At 42.2% G+C, this 18,175-nt stretch overlaps 1 protein-coding gene across 2 annotated transcripts in view; it reads right to left on the reverse strand.

The window, feature by feature from the left end:
- Positions 1–10,524: 10,524 nt before the first annotated feature.
- The window catches only part of LOC138960001 (serine-rich adhesin for platelets-like), a 32,823-nt gene continuing 25,172 nt past the window's right edge, over positions 10,525–18,175 (reverse strand). For both annotated transcript variants that reach the window (XM_070331717.1, XM_070331718.1), the window contains exons 2-4: positions 14,043–14,214; positions 13,417–13,524; positions 10,525–12,880 (exon numbers count right to left, since the gene is read on the reverse strand). In XM_070331717.1, coding sequence (XP_070187818.1) covers positions 11,012–12,880; positions 13,417–13,524; positions 14,043–14,201 — 2,136 coding nt within the window. In that variant the 5' untranslated portion in view covers positions 14,202–14,214 and the 3' untranslated portion in view covers positions 10,525–11,011. The remainder of the gene's footprint in view (positions 12,881–13,416; positions 13,525–14,042; positions 14,215–18,175) is intronic.

Here is an 18,175-nt window from a genome sequence, read left to right on the forward strand (position 1 = left end):
TAAAAAGAGAAAAAGCCTAACGGTTTTGAGGTTTGTGTTTCTGCAACTGTTTTGACATGTGCAAGTTATCCAGAAAGGGTGAATACAGCGAATGAAATTGTTTTTAGCGCTCTAGCGCTGGTAGTTTGTCAGATCAAGAGGTGGTCCATTTTAGGAGCCGGTCCATATTAGGAGCCCTTCCCCTACATTTTAAAGGCACCCTCCTCCTTGTGAAAACAGTTCTGCTCATCATCTCAAATGTTGCCAGGCTTGTACAAGGAATAAGAGACCAGCCCTCCACTTGGACACATACCAAAAATTAACACCCTGACTGCTTGTTGTGGGTAGTTGGAATTTTTCGATCATTTTTTTTTTATTTTTTTTTTACAAATTTCAAAACAAATTCCACTGTGCAAAGAGGGCACCCAGGCTGTGGATTTTTCGGTAGTTCGGTGAGCCGAACTGTTTTCACAGGAAGGAGTGTACCCTTTAACTGATTGCAAACCGGCACGGTTGGCCAAGTGGTAAGGCGTCCGCCCCGTGATCGGGAGGTCGTGGGTTCGAACCCCGGCCGGGTCATACCTAAGACTTTAAAATTGGCAATCTAGTGGCTGCTCCGCCTGGCGTCTGGCATTATGGGGTTAGTGCTAGGACTGGTTGGTCCGGTGTCAGAATAATGTGACTGGGTGAGACATGAAGCCTGTGCTGCGACTTCTGTCTTGTGTGTGGCGCACGTTATATGTCAAAGCAGCACCGCCCTGATATGGCCCTTCGTGGTCGGCTGGGCGTTAAGCAAACAAACAACAATAAACAACTGATTGCAATGTTTTGGTTGCAGAACGCTTGTTGAGTTGTGTGCCACTATTGAAAGCTCTTGAGTTTATTTTACCCGACTGGGCTACACGGTGGTTAGGTTCACTTTTCTTGGGTAAAAGTGTAGTCTTGGGCTTTAGCATTGAAAACTCAGAGGATTTCTTGTCATGACGCAGTCTAAACCTCTTGATTTGCACAACTTACTCTTGACATTCCCGTTCTTCCCGTGTAAACACCCATCTTGTAAACCTCTTGATTTGCACAACTTACTCTTGACATTCCCGTTCTTCCCGTGTAAACACCCATCTTGTAAACCTCAACAGATCTGTCCGAGCTTCCCGGTGACATGGGATAACAGCATCCTTGCATTGGGTCACAGCAAAGATCGTGGGTGAACCTTTTTGGTCATATACATAGCGTACTCTACTACATGTAGTAGAGATCGCCATGGTCATATACATAGCGTACTCTACTACATGTAGTAGAGATCGCCATGGTCATATACATAGCGTACTCTACTACATGTAGTAGAGATCGCCATGGTCATATACATAGCGTACTCTACTACCAGTAGAGATCGCCATGGTCACATACATAGCGTACTCTACTACATGTAGTCAGTAGAGATCGCCATGGTCATATACATAGCGTACTCTACTACATGTAGTAGAAATCGCCATGGTCATATACATAGCGTACTCTACTACTAGTAGAGATCGCCATGGTCATATACATAGCGTACTCTACTACTAGTAGAGATCGCCATGGTCATATACATAGCGTACTCTACTACTAGTAGAGATCGCCATGGTCATATACATAGCGTACTCTACTACTAGTAGAGATCGCCATGGTCATATACATAGCGTACTCTACTACATGTAGTAGAAATCGCCATGGTCATATACATAGCGTACTCTACTACTAGTAGAGATCGCCATGGTCATATACATAGCGTACTCTACTACTAGTAGAGATCGCCATGGTCATATACATAGCGTACTCTACTACTAGTAGAGATCGCCATGGTCATATACATAGCGTACTCTACTACTAGTAGAGATCGCCATGGTCATATACATAGCGTACTCTACTACTAGTAGAGATCGCCATGGTCATATACTGAAATGCAACAGCCATGCTTTTTTCTATACAAATTGGGAATTGTTCGCTAAACTGATTTTGTTACCAACATCAACCTGTGAAATCGGTTCACCAAAAACAAATTCTCACGGTTCGCAGACATTTGACTCGGTTTTACATTTGTTGTATGTTCCCATGTAGAAAGATGGTCTTCTCACATGAAAGGCCTGAGCAGATGTGACATGTATGTGAATGCGAAGTATTTACACGGGAGTGACTGTGCCTTTAAATGTTACATAATTAAAGCTGTTACTATTTCTTGTATTATGACGTCCTCGTTGCTTGTGTCTCGCTCGTGTGTTCTTGTTTTTGATATTATTGTGCATTTTTGTCTATTTTCTGCTTCACTTTGCAGTTTTTCCTTGGTCCTCGCGAGCGATTGCGTGTATTTTTCAGCTTCAAAGATCTGTCCACACACACACACACACACACACACACACACACACACACACACACACACACACACACATATACACATCAATATTTAAAACAATCTTCATACTTTGTTTTTATTATTAAAACCCATACTAACAATGCATCCATAAAATCGGTTTTCCTGTGATTTACAATTTCTTTTCGTCAAAACTTCAATATGTCCATCCATTCCGTCTTTACATTTTCAAGATATATCTCAATAATTATGACAGTTCTTTCTTATTTGTTTAATCCGAAGTAGAAAAAGATAACGAATTTGAAAGGCAATTTTCACAAAATTTAACTTCTTGCAAACGGTTTCTGCATACAGTCCAAAATAAGGTACATCTGCTGTATACTTTTATATTTAAATTTCTCCTTTTTCAAATTAAGAACGTCACTAAAGTCGGTGTCCTTGCTATACACAGTTACATGGACTGGCATTTTGTAATAAACCAATACAATATTGCAAATCTAGGCAGGATCTTTCTGTTTACGTCACACCACATCAAGTAAAATATCGCAAAAAAATTGTTACATCTCTTTTTGTCAAAAATAAGTTTTTTAAAGTCTACTTTTAACAACTCTTTGTGCGGCATTATAAGTTTGAGATACATACTAATTTTAAACCTACAAACTAATATTTGAATCTCTTTCACCGCCCATTATGTAAGCCTGTGACACGTAACGTTTGCTATGTTTCAGTCTAAAGCAGACACATATAGATGATTACAAGACATTTTATCAAACCATTAACGACGCCAAAGTCCCAAACTTCATTCCTTATTTTTTCCAGTACAAAGGAAAATACTTTAAACCATGAATTGTTTTCTCATTACAGATTAGCGTGATTAGTATTGTGTGACATAGCCTAAACATGAAAACACACGTGCAGTAAGTTTGACATATTGCTTTAAAAATGTGCCACTGATAATTATAATCTCACAACTATCACCATTTTAGTGAAGCATTGCGTTTCCTTTGCCCACGCGGCATCAATGACTGGTGGTGGAAAGGTGTATATAGTCTTGAGTCGAGCGTTTGAAAATGCCTGAGCATGAAGGCGGGTGTAACTTACACCTCTTGGTATCAGTCTGCCTTAGAGATGAGGATGACTGTTGGCCAGATGCCCAGAATAGCGCGCTGCATTTTCCCGCAGAGAACTAAGGCGCGTCTGCCGCGACGGTGCCTGAGCTAAACATTGGCGGGCACTGCTCACAGCCTGGCACACGGCACTGTAAACATTCCCCGTCCTTTCACCTCTCTCGCCACCATCCGCCCTACCCTTGGTCTCATGCCTGTATACCAAACTTGGTTTGCTTGTAGAGACTTGTTTTCATAGCGAGTCTTCAAAGATATCTTCCTACCCGAGCAGATCTTCGTGGTAACCACCATTCCTCTTCCAGGTTTCTTTTAACTATGCTAAGAGCGTCCTTCAACCTGGACACATACCAAAACTGTACAGCCTGGCTTTTTTCTGTGCAGGGTTGGAACATTCATCTATATCTATATACGGCTTGTGTGTCTGTCTGTCTGTCTGTCACTTCGCGATGCACGGCCAAAGTTCTCGATGGATCTGCTTCAAATTTGGTGGGCATATTCAGGTAGACCCCGGACACAATCTGGTCGATGAAAATTTTCAACACGTGCTCTAAGCGCGGCGCGGTGAACCGATTTTGGTTTTTCTGTAGATCCATTCCCAGTAACTCTTCCTTATCTTCTCCAGTGTTTTGCGCGTTTATCTCCCTTCCTTCGTGTGGCGTCAATCCTGTACGGTATTTGCAAGAATCTCGCGATTCACCCGGCGAAGCGGGTATTCCTCTAGTTTCAAAGAATTTGGTAACTGACGATGGTGTCGAAGTGCAAAATCAATAGATGTTTTCCGGAAATAATTGTGTCAGTGTTTCAAGCGGTCTGGAAAAGCTTTGCAAAATACCCGTAGCATGTTCCACCGTTCCGATCGGCTTTACCCCTGCGGTCGGGCTTGAAATTACTATTCCAGACCGCTGAAAATCCTGAAAGAGTTATTTTCGAAAATCGTTTATTCAGGAACAAATACCCGATAAACACGTTAATTAGGTAACCAGGCTGTTGCGTGTAGGTATATGTGTTCATTTGAAATAATGCTCTTATACCATGTAAAAGCTCGGCAACTTTGGTTTACATGATGGTTTTTACATAGGAAGCAAAGTGTCTTTAAATCGTTCGTTATTCAGCTTTGGTTTGAACCAATTTTATTCCGAAAGTATATAATACAGTGTTAGTTAGCTTAAAGGATTTATCACATATTCACATATAGCAAATACTCTTTCTTCTTTCAGATCGCTATGATTGTGGTCGTAGCTGATAGTGGTGGTAGTAACAGAGGGGATTTCATTCTCTCATTCTTTTTTTATTTTTTATTTATTTTTTAATTTTTTATTGTTGACCTCTTTTTGAGACAGCGATGAAGATGGTTTCACCGGTTACGTTAGCACCGGTCTTTGGTGAAAACATTGATACCAACAGAAAGTGTACATGTATGATATGGTTATGATACAGAGGCATGAATTTTCTTCTTTTACGTTTTAGCTGGATAGTTCACGATTGGCTTATGAAGGTTATAAATACAGTACTAAATGAGCGTGAAAGTGGACCACAATACCGTTATGTACACACACAAAACATAGTTAAATACAAGAAGCAAATGTACAAGTATTTACAAGCAACATAATACAAATGCGCCCAATGTGTGCAAAGATGTGTTCTCCGTGTCCTGTGGTTTGAGCCCTGATTAAAGAATCTATATACATGTAATACACACTACACACACATAGAAAGCTAAAATTCTTGTTAACTCACGACAAAATTACCAGAAAAAATGGTTTAAAACATATATGAGCATCCCAGCCTTGGAAAAAAATGGTAAAACCGGAGTAAAATAGCAACTGGATTTTTGTCACTGCGTTTGGTGGAAGAATTCATAATGGAAATAACAAACAATTGAACATCTTTTGCATACAATTTTTTTATATTTTTTTTTAGCCCCTATAGGTAGTTATTGAGATCCCTGTTAAATCCATCCTACTTGTGTAAGGCACACACAAAAAAGTTGTATGTTTCTGGTCACCCGACCCTACCTAGTTTTTTTTCCGCCGACCCTAGACTTTTTTTTATTACATTTGTAAAAAAATAAAAATAAAAAAAAAAAGCGTCAAAACGAAAGTAACAGACGGCAGACGACACAAGGGAAATAACCCCGCATCCCTTTTGTCTCATTTGTTTTGTAATGTGTTGTCTTTCTCTTTGTATAGTAAGTCCAGTCTCTTTGCGTCACTGTATAGTTATTTTCTACCCTGACCACACACACACACACAAAAAAATCCCTACCTACCTACCCTATTTTTTGTAGCCATGTTACCAGAAACATACAACTTTTTTTGTGTGGCCTAACCGATCGTTTCAGCCGCCAGTTTCAGCCGCCACCGATCTGTTTCAGCCGCCACCGATCTGTTCAAACTTTTACAGGGGTTAAGAGCATCTTTCCCTTTGTACACTTAACAAAAACCAACAGCCTGGATGCGTTCTGTGCAGAAAGGAATTTTTTTTACTGAATTAATGTCACAGGTTTACATTGGTGTCAGTTATTAAACTAATTCTTTTTTTTTAAATCCCCCTTTGCACAAAAACAAGCGTAGAATTTTGATATGTGCAGCTTACTTTGACAATCGCCTGTTGCCCCTGACCGTACAAACAGCAAACTCACAAAGCCATGTCATTCTTTGTGTGTGCACAACACATCATTGGCCAACGCTGCAGGGGAGCACTGCGTGCGATTGTCTGGAAGGCTGTGCATTGAAAAGCATTAAAATACGAATAGAACCGTTGCTTATTTCTTTCGATGTGGTTCGAAGCGCAGCGCGTTGCTGTCCTACTGACGGTTTGGACGGAGATAAATGCTGTTTCGACCATTCTAAAACGATTTCTCGCCTCGTGGACGCAGCCCTTGGTAAAAAATGGTCCTCTGACCCCTCGTATGATTACTGGTGTTTCTTTTCACAAGAACCCAAGGCTGAGGTGCACAAAGCGAAACTGGGTGCCACCCATTTGGGTGGTATGCAGCCGCGCTATCGGGTTGGTTGAAATTGAGATTTGTTGTGATTTCAACCAATCAGACACCGCGGTTTGTTCCCACCCAGTTTGTTGGCACCCGCTTTCGCTTCGTGTACCTCAGGGGATCATATGAGACCGATTCAACATCGATCTTATTCTGTTTGGTTTTAGGCCTACTCTTTGGAAACTATTGACATTTAAGATATATCACAGCAAAATATATCAGGCTCCTTAAAACTCAGATTCTTTTGCACTACTTTCCGTGCTTAAAATCTTGCTAAAAAATCCTGATTTGTTTCAAAAAGTTAAAAACCTTATCCGGACTGACCACACGTATAAACCTCGGATATAAGTGGTGGTGCAAATGATTACTTACATAAGAAGGATGGTACGCTTAAGCAATGAAATTATAACAAAAAGTGACAACAAAGCATTTTTGCACAAACATTGATTCAGTTCCCAAAAATGATATCACATGTACAGTACCAGAAGGTGTGGTTTAATATCAGGTCAAGGTAAAAACAACAATAGTAATATAATGTTTGTGTCTAACGTACAGCAGGCAATAGTATGCGTGGTTTATGTAGCAAAACAAGATTATACAAACATTTTACAATAATGTTAAAAAAAACCTGAATGTAAGCAAATTATCTTCAGGTAATTATACAAAATTCATTCTCATAACCAACTTTAAAACAGTAATAATTGAGAGAAAAAACTAGGATGAGCCTTTGTCCGCTAAATATCATCTACACTTAAAATACAAATCTTGCAAAAGAGCTTATAAGTGGCAACAGTGATGAAATAATGAAGTAAAACATGACTTACGAACATCCATCTATTTACAATGGCACAAAAGGGGAGCGAGTCATCATATACACTAACCTACAGTGAAATGATTACGTGATCAAGGATATATACTCACACATTGCAGATATCCATTTAAGCTTTATCACAGTTTGCTTTTTTCATCGGGATCAATTTTCTTTCTTTTTTATTGCACCAATACAAATCTTAATCGTCAGGTTCACCGGTAGAGAAATCCAAGCTTGAACCCATCTAACTTCCACAAGACCTTCCTTAAATTGAGCTCAATGTTGACTTTGCGAAGCGTTGGCGCCAAAGCTTTGTGCACCGAGCTTCGTGCGTGAAATAGACTTCACAGAGTCAACTACGCCCAATTGATTTCAGGCTTGAAGGGGGGCCGGGGGGGGGGGGGGGGAATTGCTGACTCAGAAACTGCATCAAAATCTGCCTTTTTCGACACTTGAACACAATAACCCCATTGTAGCGCTCCATAGTATCATGGCCACTCAGAAAAGAAAGCAAAACAAAATTAACTGTTTGGGACAGAGAGCCGATTGTCATTCTCTCTCCCTCTCTCTCATTTATACACCACGTTAACCGTTTACGGAAACATGGCGGTAAATGTACTCGTTATAACAATCAAAACCTGGATGAGCCTTTAGGAATGCTCAGCTGAGTTCCAACCAGTGGGAATAACCGTACATTTATGATATGGCGTTTGAAATTAATCTCAGTGAGACAAAATGTTATCCAGTTAACCGTAGTATCACCAACAACAAAGATTTGGGTTAAAACACGTGGCTGCCTGTGTGATAACTGTGAAATAACAGTAGTCTATTATACAAGGATAAACAAACCTGGTTCAAAGGGTAAGTGTGGGTAATCTGGCTTGGAATGCACAATAATGATGTGTGTCTATGCATATGTACAATCCGTTGTGTACTATTACTATTACGGCAAAACTATGCTACACAAGAATACCGAAAAGTCATTGAACAATAAATTTATAGAACAATGTATGTTTATGGCACGCGTTTTGCTAAACAAAAACATCAAAAAGTCATTCAAGATGACTTCGTTTATCATGGCACAACATATAAGTCTATGGCACAACATATAAGTCTATGGCACAACATATAAGTCTATGGCACATGTTTGCTACAAGAGAAGAGCAAAATGTAATTGATTAAACATTATTATGACAACAAGTTTCCCGTATTGAGTGCGTACACTAAATTCGCACATAAACATTACAGTGTTGGCCATACGTCGAATTGTCTTTTGGGGATTTGTGTTTAATCTTGTATATTTGCACATTTTACGTATGGGTAAAGGTAATACTAAGTCCTCTTTGCAGACCCCCCACCCCCCCTCCCCATAACTCCAACCCCACCCCCTCCACACACAGACACACACACACAGACACACACAGACACACACACACACACACACACACTGACACACACACACACACGTACGCACACACTTCGCTTTAAAGATTCATTTTTTCTCGTATAAGCGAATCATGTAAACTGACACGGATCTGGGCTGGAATCATTTTTCCACTTGAACACATACCAACAATATACAACCCGGCTTTTTCTGTGCAGAAGTGATTTCATTAGAGACATGTATGCCGATAGACAATGTTCGGAAATAACTCTGTCGGGGATTTATTGGTTTTCAAGGAGTGAATACCCTTGCTTTTAATGGGACAAATAAATCCGCACGTGCTCCTTGTCCAAGTGTTTCCGACACACCCCTTGCTTGTGATTGGCTGGTGAATTGTTTGTCCCAGTAAAAGCAAGGGTATTCACTCTTTATCAACCCAGACAAGCACGACAGAGTTATTGTCAGACTTCGTCTATTTGCAAAATTACTTCAACAAAATATTACAACTCTGCGTAGTAAACAGCCAGGCTGTTGATATTTTTTTTTTTGTCAGTGGAAGTATGATTTTCACACATGTAAAATCCTTGATAGATCTGTGGTGGTAAACATGGTTGCTTAGAAGAGAAGGAATGTACCTTTACACTGAATACTGCCACAGCATGGTATCTCTATCGTGTGGGAGCAGTATTCAGCTTAACTGTAAACTACTTGCAGATGGTCACTATTTTCACGGATCTCTCGAACCACTGTCCATCTTTCGTGGCTGTAACTGACCATGTATCCATTCAAATCCCCCCTAAGGTTAGTAACACTTTTTTGTTTGGGGGGGGGGGGGAGGGGTTAAGATCATGGTGAGCGGTTGCTTCGTTGAATGAAAGTTTAACTGCAGTGATGCAAATACTTTCTGTGGTTGAAAGCGTAGTGTGAGTATACTTATCAGTGTATTTGTGGTTGTGGGTTGGTCAAAGAAATGCTGAAATGGGTATGGCCACTATGCAATTTACAATCAAAACATGTCTAGTTTATTTTCATATTCATATTCATTGTGTTGTATTTACATGAGCAACAAGACATAGGAGATAGAATAATAAATGATGTTTGAGATTCTTGTTAGAGCAACTAAAGCTTATGTTCGGGTCAGTTATATGAGGATCCTGAGGCCATCATTTGTGTGACACGTATTTTAAAGCCTTTTTCACGCATGTTATCACTTTAACATTTGAGCGTATGAGTGCTGATTGTGCAATACGGTGTGACGTCATACTGGGTTCAGGGATAATTCAGCAACAAATGGCCATTTTTGAGCACATAAAATGCATTAAGAAATAGTGCATTATTTTAATCTTGACTTAAAAGCACAATATGCTATATATAGAGCAGTAACAACAACAGAAACCAGAGCAGACATATATAATTATGGCACATTTTGTACAGACACGGTCACTCGGGTTAATAATGGATTGCTAACCGTAGAAAAAGCTGTTGCTGGTCAAAGTGAAGTGTTGCATTCTGCCGCTACGAGAGTCACAAAATAGTGAAGTTTCTGGTGCGATCATGATGTAAAATGATGTCCAACACAGAACTTCAAAGAGCATTGATGACCTTGTTTCACAACAGTGTTTCTGATGTTGATGAGTCCTGTTTTATGCCTGGTATCGTAAAAACGTCTGGCCAACGATTTGAAGATGCAGATTTTACAGTAGATTCTTCTTCTTCTTCTCGTTCGTTTCTTCTAGACGTCCACTCCTGTAGCACGCACGAATGTCACCGTCTTCGTTTGGGCCACCAGATCGCCAAACAGACAGTAGATTCAAAGTCCAGGTTACCTTGGCACACATATTTGTTCACTTTGACAGCCGTGGAATCTCCCGGCAAAACAATTTCTTGGTGTTATTTTGCATACAGTTTGGATTTCAGTCAAAACGATGCTGGTGATATAATTCTTCTTCCAAAATAAGGCTCAGGTACAGAGAGGCCAGACTCGTCACAACATCACGACTAAGGTTCTTTAAGAATCCAACAAGGCAAGAAATGGGGGAATGCTGATAGTCAGTGATGTATAAAAAGAAAAGCCTTCACCTCTGTGGGCTGTCTGCCAATCTGCCAGTCGACACGTCTGTGGGCGGTCTGTCAGTCAACACCTCTGTAGGTTATCTGCCAGTCTACCAGTCGACGCCTCTGAGGTTGTCTGCTAATCTGCCACGTCTCACTCCGTAGGCTCGCTGGCAGACACGGGCACTTCGCACATTTATTTATTTTTATTTTATTTTATTTTATGCAGCTTGTTATCGCGCGCATATTTTCAACATACAGAATCAAGGCGCAGGGATTTATTTATGCCGTGTGATATGGAATCTTTTTACACAATACATCACATAACCTCCCAGCGGTCGCCATTTTGAATAATCAGCCGCTGCTCGCCGCCATCTTGAACTACCAGCAGCTGCTGCTGGCTGCAATCTTTCCAACCCTTAATGTGGCCATCGGTCGCCGTACTGGTGCGGAAGAGGGAGGTGGGGGCCGGGGAAGTAGGGGTGGAGGGAGAGGAAGGCATCTCTTCAGGGGCAACAAGGGACGTGCTGGAATCTTTGGACGAAGCTCTTGTGCTGCTTCGTCTCGCACTCGTCGCTTCTCCATCAGTCGAGGCTTCTTCCTTGGCTTTGGAAAGACTCGCCGCATTGAAATTTGCAGCGATGGCATTCTCAACGATGTCGTCGCCGCTGTCTTCGTCCATGGCTTCCTCTACCCTTGCCTTGCGGTCAACATTTCTGAAGTCTGCTGTAGGGAAGCTAGTGCGTCGTGTACGGCGGACTGGGTTCTCTGGTTCAGAGCCACCCTGCCAGGAAGTCATGCGCGTCAGCTTTGCTCGCCGGGTGCCCGGGAGCTTGAACTCGGCGTCCGGCTCGGTGTTAACAGTCACCTCGGTGATGTCACATGCTGACAGGTCTTCCATCGTAACTGTCGAGCAGTCAATCGTTATTGAGTCGGATAAGTCCACTGCAGAGGATGGAATCTCCATGTTCGTGAGAGTCGTAAACCTCGCCGGAGAGGCAGCATCGGATGAGGTGGTTGCAGAGGTGTTGGTGGTTATCTGGTCAGTGCTGTTGGTGTCATTGATGGTGTGGAACTCGGCCATCGCTGACTCGGACGGGCGCCAAATGCCGGCCTGATCCTTTTCGCCACCCTGTGCCACTGCCCATGGGTTTAGGAATGATTTCTTGGAAAGTTTTCCTGACGTTTTTCCGTTGAAAGGCAATCCGTCCTTGGCAGAAACTGTCTTGTAGGCGGTAGTGTCTGAAAACGAGCCAGAGTCAGAATCATCAGGAATGGTCCAGTACTCCTTGCTGCTTGCCTCGGGCCGACTCTGGGATTTGTCAGACTGCGATCCGTCAGAAAAGGACGCGGCGATCACATCAGACGCTGAAGACTCTGACGCGGAGGCAGCATCGTGCAGCACGATCCCCTGTGAGTACCTCGCGTCTTCCACCTCCATGGTGGAACCGATCTCCACCTCTTCCATCACTTCCGGCGGCTCCATCTTGATCCTCAGGGTGTCTTGCACGATCATCAGGTCTTTGTCTTCATCGTCCTCTCGGAGCATCTCCATGAAGGATTTACTGCTGGCGGTCATGCTGTCCAGGCTGAACCCCCCTGAGGAAAGCGTCTGGCCTTCAGTCTTCTCACAAGGCTCAGAGTCCAGCTCCACTTCCTCGTCCCCCAGAATTTTTCCAAAGGACGCTCCTGCGAGCCATTCACTTCCCACACTGACGGACTCGATTTCAGACAACCCTACTTTGCCATTGACAGACATGGTAGGTTTTGGGGTGGCCAGGACTGGCTGAGGCAACGGGTTGAGCTGATAGTAGCGCCCGTTGTGAACTACGATGTTAGTTCCCTCGATTTTCTGGAACTCAGACGCGGCTTTGGCTGTGGCTCTTAGGTTCTCCTCTTCCCCGGCGCTGGTGAGGCGTAGCCGGTGCGTTTTTCTGGATGGTTCAGATCGTTCCGCGTGACGTAGGATACCATCTTGTCCGACTGCTATTGATATGGTCTCACCGTTTTTAACGTCGGTCCACTTGTGCGTGGAAGGGACGAAGACATATTTCATCAACGGAGGCGCATGAGAGTTGATTTTGCACTCGTGGTCGATGAGAACGCTTTCCATGCGAACTTTGATAGTCTTCAACCGCTCCACGTCTTTCTTGAGGGTGCCATTATCATGCTCCAGATGCGCATTTTTCTGTAAAAAAAAATAGATAAGAATAAACTTGTTTATGTATAATAATTTTACCGGAAGTCCTACAATGCCTCTTAGTTCAAAGTCGAAGTCACATCTATTGCCTCATATTCCTTCGTGAATGTGTAAAGGTATCCTTTACTTTTTCTACGTTTATTGTTTTTTCTTGGTGACACAAGTCTGATTTCGTTTGTCAAATGACATTAACATAATGCCCGGCCTGAAATGACAATAAACAAAAGCTCAGTTCTTCAATAAGGGAATGTAGCGTAAAGGACATACTGTTGGAAAAACGAAGGTATCATTACGAAAAAAAAATTGAAATATAAGAACAATAAAATCTCTTCTACTCGCAAGCTGCAAATTGCTTAAAAAAAATGTCTTGATATTTGTGTAATTCCTTGCTTTACCGAATGTAAAGAATGCATCTTGGTTTTATGATGATTATTGTAACAAAAAATCTTTTTTTTTCTTCTCTTTTTTTTTTGGGGGGGGGGTACGATTTGGTCTGTCTGATAGGAGTTTATAAATTTCCTCACCACTTTTAGTTCATCCATTTCTTTCTTGCATTTTGCTCTTTCTTTCTGGGCCCACTTCCTTTTGTTGGCACGCTGTCTGTTCAAGCGCTCCAGCTCTGCCCCTGTCAGCTGCAACAAGAGAACACAGAAATTCATTTAAAGTTTAAAGCTTTAAGGTTGAAGGTAGACCCATAACCATTTTGGATCGTGGGGGAAAGATGTTACAGAGCTCAACTTTTCTACGGCCAGCTTTATAATTATGAGGGATGTGCCCACTCTAGAGACTTGTTTCTTTTTCTTGGGTTTTAGGTGTACAGCAACAAAGGCTACTGATAACAACAACAAGCTCTACAGACTCGTGTCTTTTTCTTGGGTTTTAGGTGTACAGCAACAAAGGCTACTGATAACAACAACAAGCTCTACAGACTCGTGTCTTTTTCTTGGGTTTTAGCTGTACAGCAACAAAGGCTACTGACAACAACAACAAACTCTAGAGACTCGTGTCTTTTTCTTGGGTTTTAGCTGTACAGCAACAACAGCTACTGACAACAACAACAAACTCTAAGAGACTCGTGTCTTTTTCTTGGGTTTTAGGTGTACAGCAGCAAAGGCTACTGACAACGACAACAAACCATAGAGACTCGTACCTTTGCCTTAGGCTTGGTGCTCCATCGGTCTTGATCAGTGCCGATTCCTCTGGAGGTGAGGTTGTCGCTGACCTTGGCCTTCAGCTGCTGACGTAATCCTGGTCTGGTCTGAGCCCCCATCTTCCTGCCGTCACATAAGGAGGTTGAGGTGCTGCACATAGCCTCCTCAGTCCTGAAACACAGGTAGAAACATAGGTAGAAACACGGGCAGGGGGAACTACATGTGTACCTGTGAAAGGCACACTTGGGATCTCTTGGTCGCCGCTGAGCCTTCATGAGAGGGATAAAAAGTTGAATAAATAGACAGGACCACAACAAAAATTGTCTTCCAAAAAGTTAAGTAAGGTTATGACCAACATATGTAAAGACACTACATTGTACCACAAATGGTGACATAACGCATACAATCCTGGACGAATTGTGAACTCATGCCTCGAGCGCTAGGAGTCAGCGTGGAACTTAACAGAATCACCTTCAACTCGAGACCACTCCCATGAAAGGCCGACTCTCGTCAAAAGACATTTTCTGTTGTTCCCGTGTCTCTTTACTTGACAACATGCGCTTTTCATGGAAATGTAAGGACATGTTGTATGGTAAAATAAGTGTACTGAACGGAGTGTATGCCTGCACGAATGCTTGAACAAATCAGGACAACTACCAATGGCGTTTATGCCATAAAGTGTATAAAATTCTTGTCCTAGCTCAAGTCCTTGTTAAACCTGATATCGATTTGGCGAAGTCGACCGCGCAAAGTCTACTTCACAAAGCTCACCACACACAGCTTTTGCACTAAATTTATGGTGAAAAAAAAAGTCTGCACTAAGTCTTTTCGAAGTCAACGTTGGCCTCAATTCAGGACAGACTTAAAGCCCAAGTCCGTCTCAAATGGTTTAGGCCTACAAAACGATTGAAATCTTCTCATGATTTAAGGAGTTCTAACCTTATCGAACACACTTGCAATAGCATTTAATAGCATTCAATGACACAGTTCGTTTGAATGGCCATTTAGCTCGCGTAAACCACACACCTGTTTTCGTGGTTTATCTAACCCCTGAGCCATCGTGAACCCGTGTGATCCACTTTCCTTTTTTTCACAATTTAGTCGTCAGTTTGTGATTTCAATGCGACTCGCTGTATCTGCAATAGCACGTTATTATGTACAACTGAATCTAAAACGCAACAAACGGCTGCGGGTCACACGAACTGAGCGGTGGCGGATGAGCGTTCAAAGAAACTGGCGCTATGCAGATCATTCGTCTGCTAGCATTAGGAAACACGTTTTGCGTGACACTCTTCCGGGCTTTTCTTTTTTCAAACTTTCAAAACTTCAAATTGTACTGATCTTGTCTTGATGAAAAAAGAATTCTTTTATGATTTAAGAATGTTTGTGTAACAAGCTGTCAATTTATTATTGAGATCAATCAATCAATCAATGACGCTTATATCGCGCATATTCCGTGGGTACAGTTCTAGGCGCTCTGCAGTGATGCCGTGTGAGATGAAATTTTATACGGCCAGTAGATTGCAGCCATTTCGGCGCATATTTACCTTTCACGGCCTATTATTCCAAGTCACACGGGTATAGGTAGACAATTATTAACTGTGCTTAAGCAATTTTGCCAGGAAAGACCCTTTTGTCAATCGTGGGATCTTTAACGTGCACACCCAATGTAGTGTACACGGGGGGAGGGTTCGGACACCGAAGAGAGTCTGCACACAAAGTTGACTCTGAAATAAATTTCCGCCGAACCTGGGATCGAACTCACGCTGACAGCGGCCAACTGAATACAAATTCAGCGCGCTACCAACTGAGCTATATCCCCGTCCCAGATCTCCGGCTGGCCACGCGAAAAATAATTTCTTTGAAAATTGCTCGCTCTTTACAGAGGGCACCTAGGATGTTCTCAAGCGGTGAGTGTTCAAACGAAAGGGTGTTTGTACTGTGTGTAAAAGCCTGACAGTGTCTGTGAACAAAAACTGATGGTTTACGGGAAGCTGAGTGTGCCTTTAAGGTATACATTTAGCTGGTTCACGCATAATATATCCGCTCATCAAAGGGTCCACTGTGTTTTTCATATCCTTGTGTATTACTGTGCCTCAGGCAGAATTTGTATGTGTGCTCTTTCTCTTAAATATTTCAGATTCAGTCTTCCAAGGAAAGCACCGTGTTCACCCGTCAGAAACGTAATAAATATTTTTGCGATGTGCCCTTCGAATCGGAATTCAACGACTTTCTTAATTGGCATGCGACTTCACATGCTTCATCAAAAAGCTGTTTGCTGATCCCATCCTTTATTTGCTCGGGGCATAGACCATTTATCCTGGACCGCCAACTAGCTCTCTCTCTGATCTTTCTCTCTATTACGAGGTAGCGGCCTCTCGTATTTAGGAACCTACGCTTACATGGCCTTTCAGAAATCAGGGGGATGTCATATCCGGTGTCGATTGTAAACATGGACGAAGTTGCCGAGGTAAGTTCTGAAAATGCTAAAATAAACTCAGCTAAAGTGCATATGGAACATGTTTTTCGATGAGTTTTGTTAAGTTTAGTTTGGAGTTTTGGAAAATCCAGTTCATTGTCACCTCCCATTGTCACAAATAACTGGAGCGTGCTTTCTTTTCACTGTCTTCGAATCGCTGGCCTTTCAAACCGGACGCTAAGCGCCCCGAAAGTCGAGCGTCGTAACCTCGAAGGGTCACGTGACGAGTTGGCGGTCCAGGCTATTTGGTCTATGCTCGGGGGTAGGGCCACTCCTCTCTCTCTCTCTCCCCTCCCCCCCCCCTTTCTCTCTCTCTCTCTCTCTCTCTTTCTCTCTCTCTCTCTCTTTCTCTCTCTCTCTCTCTCTTTCTCTCTACCTTGGTAAACGAACGTTTCGCGATCGAACCTGACATCGTGTGTTTTGTGAAAGACAATGGGCATTGAACGGACACACAAAGCGCGACACGTCTGTCTTTTTCAACGGACACTCTTATTCATGCAACTTTGTGTACATGCACTTTCGGCTTTGGTTTCGTTATTTGAGTGTTCAATGCAAATGCCCTTCCACATATCCAGTCCGAATTGCAATGGGCACATTGCCTGAGCAATTAAACCATCCTGACTCCTGACTCTCTCTCTCTCTCTCTCTCTCTCTCTCTCTCTCTCTCTCTCTCTCTCTCTCTCTCTCTCTTAACTTTGATAGAAGCCATGACATCCGGTACATTCATCGTGAGTCATTTCCTTTCTCCGAAAGAATAAGCTGACCATGATTTAAATCTTGCAAAGAGAAAAGCAGGAAGTATTTACGAAGTAACCAGCCTGGCTAACAACCGTGTCGGAACGGGATATTTGTAAAATGACTAAGAAGATCAGTGATTTGACATTGGTACACATTTTCTGTTGTCTCGATATAATCAAGCACTGAAGATCGAATGTTCTTACAGATATTGTATTAAAAACGCCAATTTTTTGAAGGTTTTTCTGGTGAATTTAAGCTTAAGAAATCCAGGGGACATCCGCTTTGTTAAGCTGTAACATATATACACATATAAAAAGATAATCTAGAAAATGATAAGTAACAATGCTAATGAATCAAATCAATGTTAAATGATAAGGAAACGACTTTGTTATGCACGCTTGTGTGCGTTAGAGTCCTGATTCTGTTCATCGTCATAATAGTAAGTGCTAGTAGTTATCCATAACGCTAGAAGATAAAAACCCTTGTGAATTTATTTATTCAAATCTGTGATCAACAAAATGCGCGCACGTTTCACCGCTCTCAGGAGCGAAAAATAAGCCAGAAACAAAAACTAAGACAATGCATGGACAAATCACGGTCTGCAAAGATGTCCCTTAACACATTATTTGAAATTTGAGAAAATGAATGTTCAAACATTGATTTTAAAGTTGCTGGTTTTTAACGTCCCATCAGCATATTTGGCTATGAGGGAACGTTGATTGCAAGGTATTCCTGGTGTGTGATGAAATATATCATTTCAATCACCAAACGAAACTGTGTCGCGCTTGGTGCGGTTTGAGACAGTCCTCGGCGGGGAGTTCGCCTTTAAAAAAGGTGAAGTGCGTTTGCTCAGAAAGATACTCGATCTTTTCGTGTCAAGGAAGACGCTGTGAATACGATTTAGCAAACTGGACA

This window comes from Littorina saxatilis, linkage group LG2 (genome assembly GCF_037325665.1).
Source record: "Littorina saxatilis isolate snail1 linkage group LG2, US_GU_Lsax_2.0, whole genome shotgun sequence".
NCBI classification, from domain to species: Eukaryota; Metazoa; Mollusca; class Gastropoda; order Littorinimorpha; family Littorinidae; genus Littorina; species Littorina saxatilis.